The sequence below is a fragment of the Trichinella spiralis genome (assembly GCF_000181795.1).
Source record: "Trichinella spiralis strain ISS 195 chromosome Unknown Scfld2, whole genome shotgun sequence".
Taxonomy (NCBI): Eukaryota; Metazoa; Nematoda; class Enoplea; order Trichinellida; family Trichinellidae; genus Trichinella; species Trichinella spiralis.
In genome coordinates this window covers 8,907,222-8,913,168 of record NW_003526941.1, presented here as the reverse complement: position 1 = coordinate 8,913,168, position 5,947 = coordinate 8,907,222, and the positions used below count along the sequence as shown (strand labels likewise).

The following is a 5,947-nucleotide window of genomic DNA, read 5'->3' as shown; positions in this document are numbered from 1 at the left end:
TTTTTATTATGGTGTTTTTTGTCAGATAGTTTATATTTTTGACTGGAATTGTAAACGTCAAGGTCAGTTTTGAATTTTCAAATAGTTTTCATTGGTTGAATTTGGCTGTGCATCTCAATTTTTTTCAACTCCTTTGAAACAATTGTCATTTAGTGATGTGCAGTTGCTAGAGTTGCGGTTTTCTGTACATGAAATTTTGTTGTTTGTTTTGCGTCAATGTTAGATTAGAATTCACCATCGAGAATAATTTTCAATACACACAAACCGGTTTCCAGCGCTGCGCTATGCAAATAACGATCGCCATAAAGGTGCCTTATCGTCAGTTAGAGTGCACTCGTTCGTTTGACTTACGTGGCAAGCGGTAGCGTCGTGAAACGTTCTCTGAGCTTATTTACGGCCTTCCATCTTTAATTGTTGAAAGTATTCCATATTTCTCCTCCTGTTACGTTTTTTCGAAACTCTCGTTATAATCATTTCGTTCGCGTTATTTTTAATTGAAAATCAGTTTCTTCTTCTGTTTGAAAATTCATTGTTCAATTTTTCAATTTTGCTATGTGATAAAGGGACAAAATTTTTGACTTAACATTTAACATTCTTATAGATATGAACAATGAAGAAAAGAAAAAGCGAAAACACGGGCGATTCGTAGAGCAAGCAGATCGCGGACGACACGAAGCAGAACAAGAAAAGACAAAAGGTATATGTGGTTCCCCGTGGGTCCCAATTCTGTAGGTCTGGGCTAGGGATACTTCGAAAGGGTGAAGTTATCCCATAGTTTTAATTAAGTTAACGACAAACCTACATGGCTGAGTTTTGAGTTAATGCAGTACTTGGTCTTTCACGCAGCAAAATTTACGTATGCAATTGCTTTCCTGTGTCGAAATAATTTTTTGTTTATTTTGTAATCTTTATTTTTCTTCTCTTGCATAGTTTGATTTTGAACATTTTCTGAACCAAGTTCTTTTTATTTTTTAAAGTTTTTCTCATTCATTCAAACTTTATATATTTTATTGATTTTTTAATTTTCCCATTATTTCTTTTGATTCTTTTTTATTTTCACTTTTTTTTTCTTATATTGTACATTTTATTATTTTTTTCAATTTATTTCTCCAAATATTTTTTCTCTGATTCTTTTACTTTCACTTTAACTTTGTAAAAACTCTGACACATGGAAAGCATTGCATACAAATACGTAAACACGTAATAAACCGTAATGCACATGGAGAAGAAAGAAGAAAAGTGGAGCAAGCCACGAGCGAGTGAACGGATGGTCGGTAGGTTGGATCGAATCGTTTGTTGGTCAATTGCGTTCATTGGTCAACCGAGGTAAGTATCGACACGTTGGTGAAGATGCGATTTGTCGAAGTCGAGCGTGAAAGGTTCTTCATTACAAAGACACAATGAATAAAATATGTTACCATGTTTACAGACGTAACAAAAGGCCAAGCTGCGTTAATTCATAACGATGATGATCATGTAGGATTAGTTGATAGGGGAATCATGTTTGCCATTACTAGTTGCCAGCCAGCAATATTAATTAGTTTATAGGAACAAGAACAAAATTGTTAAAATGGGGAAAATAAAATTAATACACGTATCGCAAGTAAAATTAATAATAATGTATATATAAAAGTAAAAAAAAATTTTTTTTCTATTAATATAAACCAAGAACAATGCAACAACAACAATTCTTTATTAATGAAATATTTTATTTTTCAAAAAAAGATTTTTTGTAATAAATGTACAATGTAATACAAACAAATCAACAGATAAATGTCTGGTATAAATGATGTCTGCGAAATGGCAAACATGCCTGGAGTGGGACTTGAAATATTTAATGCAGGTGGAGGATGGAGAGACCAAAAATGGGCCCCATCCTGGAGCGTGAAGCTCCCTTCCCTTAGACAAGGGAGAATGCAAACTTCCTTGCTCTTTGGGCAGGCAGAGCGCACGCTCCCCTTCCCTATAGCGGGGAAAGCCTAGGCTTTCCGCGCTGAAGAGGCGGGTGAGACTTAGTTGTTTCACCTGCTTCAGATGTAAAAATCATTTAAAAAATGATGTAATTGTTACCTAAATGCAGATTCTTTCATTTGCACCTTGATTTCGAACTGCCACTGCCAATAGAACATCTCTGAATTGAAATAATTACTACGTATACAAGGTTGCTTTTCTTTCATTTGTGTTTTATTTAGTAACCTTCTCATCAATAATTTGGCAATTGAAGTACTGTAAATAATTGCATTTTCAATTTTTAATTATTATTATTTGATGTAATTTTTGAAGTGTACTTTAACTTAATATTAAAAGAATTTTTCACTTTTCCTCATCTTATCTGCTTTATTTCTTTTTTTGCTTTGTATTCTGTGTTCATGTAAGATAAAGCTGCCAGATGAATTGAATCTTCTTGTGAGGTTGAATTCAAATATTTATTGGTGGAGGATTTTCAGCAACATTAGAATGGAAGACGTTTTCAAAGGGCGTCTGACAAGCGTCATCAATTTTATTCAAAATGGCAAATCACGTTATGCAACTCTTCAAAATAGTTTTTCCAAATGATGAAAATGTAATTATTTTTGTAAGTTAGATTTTTTAGTTGAATGACATCATAATATATCTCAAAACAGATATTAAATTTATAACAGCTTGACATAACTACATTATGCTTTGCGAAGAAGACATATTTTGTGTTGAATTTCATGCTTACGTTTAGGAGCAGTGTATTAAGGTATTAAAATTATTAAAAGGCAAATAAATATAATATAAACAAATTATTGCTGGAAATGAAATATCAGAATATAAGCATTTTCATGAAATTGTCAGTAGAGACGACACGCTGCTCATTCTACTGCAGGTTGATGTTGTAATTCATTTACACTGGCAATGAGTATGAAGCCAAGAGGTAGAAATTTTAATAATTTCCTTCTGTATTTTGTCCATGCATTTACAACCCAATTCACCAACGTCACTTTTATGACGAATTCACTAGGAGGAAATGTGCCGTCAGGTCTCACCATGTTTAGTAAATTTAATTGAGTCAAGTGAATTCTACAAAAATGATTCTTCTTCGATATCTGAATTTTCAGTTGCAATAACCTTTGCTATTATTGAAAAATTGATGATGTTTTCTTAAACGGTTGCAGAATATTTTTCATTGGAATCAGTAAATGAATCTGCATTAGTGCACGATGTAAAGTGAAAGGGGGCAAAATCTATAAATTTTTAATAATTTGCATCGGTATTTTGTCCATGCATATAAGATAACAATTTTGCCGGTTCCACACTGAGTAAAGTGACTAACCGTGATGCAAAATTTTTAGTACTTCAACCTAGCATGTGCATTATATTAAATTATCAATTCATTATGCTTGTGTTTTAAGTAAATGTTATGTTTTGCAATTCTTCTGTTTTAGGCATTCATTTTTCTTCTTTTCAAAATGGTTGATCAAAGTCTGATTGAAATGTTCATTAAACAATCAGTTCCTTTAAATTAATGAATAAATTTTGCTGAATATTGCGACATATTATTATCGTGCCAGTACAGCCTCATTTACGTAAGACACTATTTTATACTTCTTTAATTTACGCCACAATATTATTTGTGATAGATAGTGGCTTTGATTATTATAATCTTTGGTGTTGGCTCATTAGATTGTTATACGTTTTCAAGGCATACATGCATTTCTAGGTCAGAAGAGTAACTTTATGCAAATGTGATGGTAAGCACTGCCGTTGGCATTCTGCTACGTGCACTTTGTGCTATTCAAATGCGGTAGCAGTGTTCCTTATATAAATTTCTGTTTATTGAGAGAACTGCACTATAGTATAAATGTTCGCTGCTGAAGGGCGGTCTATTTACTTACTGCATTGCGTTATATGGTCATTTCGATGCTTCAATGCAACAATTACGTTGTGATTGTTAGACTAAAAATATGAAGAAATCACGAATATCAGTTACAAAATGTATGAATCTACGTTTGCTTTATACGTTATCCCTAACAGGTCTGCTGACAGGTATGAATTTTCATATATTTGCTATTTTTCATACAATGTTTTCTTTCTTTCTCTTGGCACACTGCACTAAACATGCGCGCTTTTTTAAGCTTTTCGTAGTTGTATGTTTTTAGTCTTTTTGAATGGAAACTAGCGCGTTGTTTTTCAGTAATGATGTTCAATTAATATTCGAGACCTTATTACGGCCAAGCCAATACATAATAGCACTAATGGTATATTTTGCTATAGTTTTCAATAGTCCTTACAAATCCATTTGTAAAGTAGTACTCTGACATAGCAGTTGAACCCCTCCCGCCTTATCTTTACAGCCCACTGTAATGTTTATTGCTAATATAACATACTTGCCCAGTTGTTTAAAGGAAATGTCTGTCACCGGGATACTGCAGTCGCTCAATCCTATCCCAAAATGCTTGTAACTACTCATATCGTGCACAAGATTGTTTCAGCATGACGTAGGAAAGCTGCTGTTACGTGGAGAACACACTTTTTTACTACCACCTTTGATACTTTCAGAATGGCAGTAACGTTCCCTTCATTTTTGAAATGACTCCTTAAAGTTTCCATTATGTCATTGTATTGCCAATAGCACTGATTTATACAGATGCATGTATTTTCTGTCATTGAGAAAATAACTCAATGCCCATAAATGTTGCCAGTATTGATGAATAAATCAATGCCTGAATATTATACGTGAAGATTGAGTGGAAGAACGCATATGACAACTTCCACCTCCTCCATCCTTCAACTTCTCCCTCATTCCTTTCTGCTATGTTGTCCCACCCTCCTTTCCTTTCTAATGATCCTCATCATTGAGCTCGTAATAATACTAAGCTGAACAGAAATCGCATTAAACTAAAAATTCTCCCCACCCCCCCCCCCTCTATATTTCGAGCTGAATGAACAGCACTTAGCTGTTTTCATTTCATAATAATCTAATTTCTCATAATTGTTATCGACTAGCAATATAACCAAATTTAGGCTACTCGTGATTCTTTTGTTTTATTCTTTTCATAAAATGCAATACAGAATTGTCACCCGCATAAGTTTGTTGAATTCATTGCAAATCGCTCAGTTACTGAATTTCTGCGATTAGGGTTTTTCTCACATTGTATGTGGCGCGCTGATGCAGTGCTCAACCACGTTTGCAGTCTTACTATAAATCATCATAAGGTTTAAACAAAAGTTTAGTTAAAGCAAAATTTCAATAGTAAATAAGCTGTCAAGTGGCATACCCACTGGTGCAGCCGCTTACCATCATGTTGTCTACGCTGCGCACTTGTTAAATTCTGTGCTTAGATAAATTGTATATTATAAAATTTCTGAAAAAGTATTTTATTTTCGAAACTATTTTCAATGGAAGCTATTTTTTATTATCCATATAATTTTGATTAGAAGAAAAGCATTGATAAAATATAAATTATTGAATCACCTTGTACTTTCAAGCAACTAAATTACACAACATGCATAAATACGCAGTAATAGCATTTCCGTTTATTTTTAGTAATTTGCGACGCTTCATGTTAATAAGTTTCCGTTTTAGGTAATTTTAGGGACAAAATTTGCATAACAATGCAATATTACGTAGTAATAGGAAGTGTGTAAATAAAAACGTAATAAATTTCATCGTCTCGTTTCATAATGTTGCTCATAATGTTTATTTTACTGCGCTATTACTGATGGAAAATTAGGTTGTTCTTCCTGAGGTTCCTGAGCAAAGTAAATAGTTATTTGCATAATTTACTTAGTATTATACATCTAATCAGAGAACTTCGATTACATTAGGTTATTCAGTTCAATGCAATGCTATCAATCTAGCACGTGGTCAACTATAATACCGCTCTTCAACACCATCCATGAATAACTGGTAAGTTGGATTTGATATTTTGGTGGTGGTATGCTATGCATGTTACTATACTTATATGGTGAATGGAAACTG

The 5,947-nt window shown here is 33.3% G+C and overlaps 1 protein-coding gene across 1 annotated transcript; it reads left to right on the top strand.

The window, feature by feature from the left end:
* Positions 1–1,213: 1,213 nt before the first annotated feature.
* On the top strand, positions 1,214–1,548 carry Tsp_07005 (hypothetical protein). The gene is made up of 2 exons (XM_003380811.1): positions 1,214–1,274; positions 1,430–1,548. The coding sequence occupies exons 1-2, from the start codon at positions 1,214–1,216 to the stop codon at positions 1,546–1,548; spliced, it is 180 nt and encodes a 59-aa protein (XP_003380859.1).
* The last annotated feature ends 4,399 nt before the right edge of the window (positions 1,549–5,947 follow it).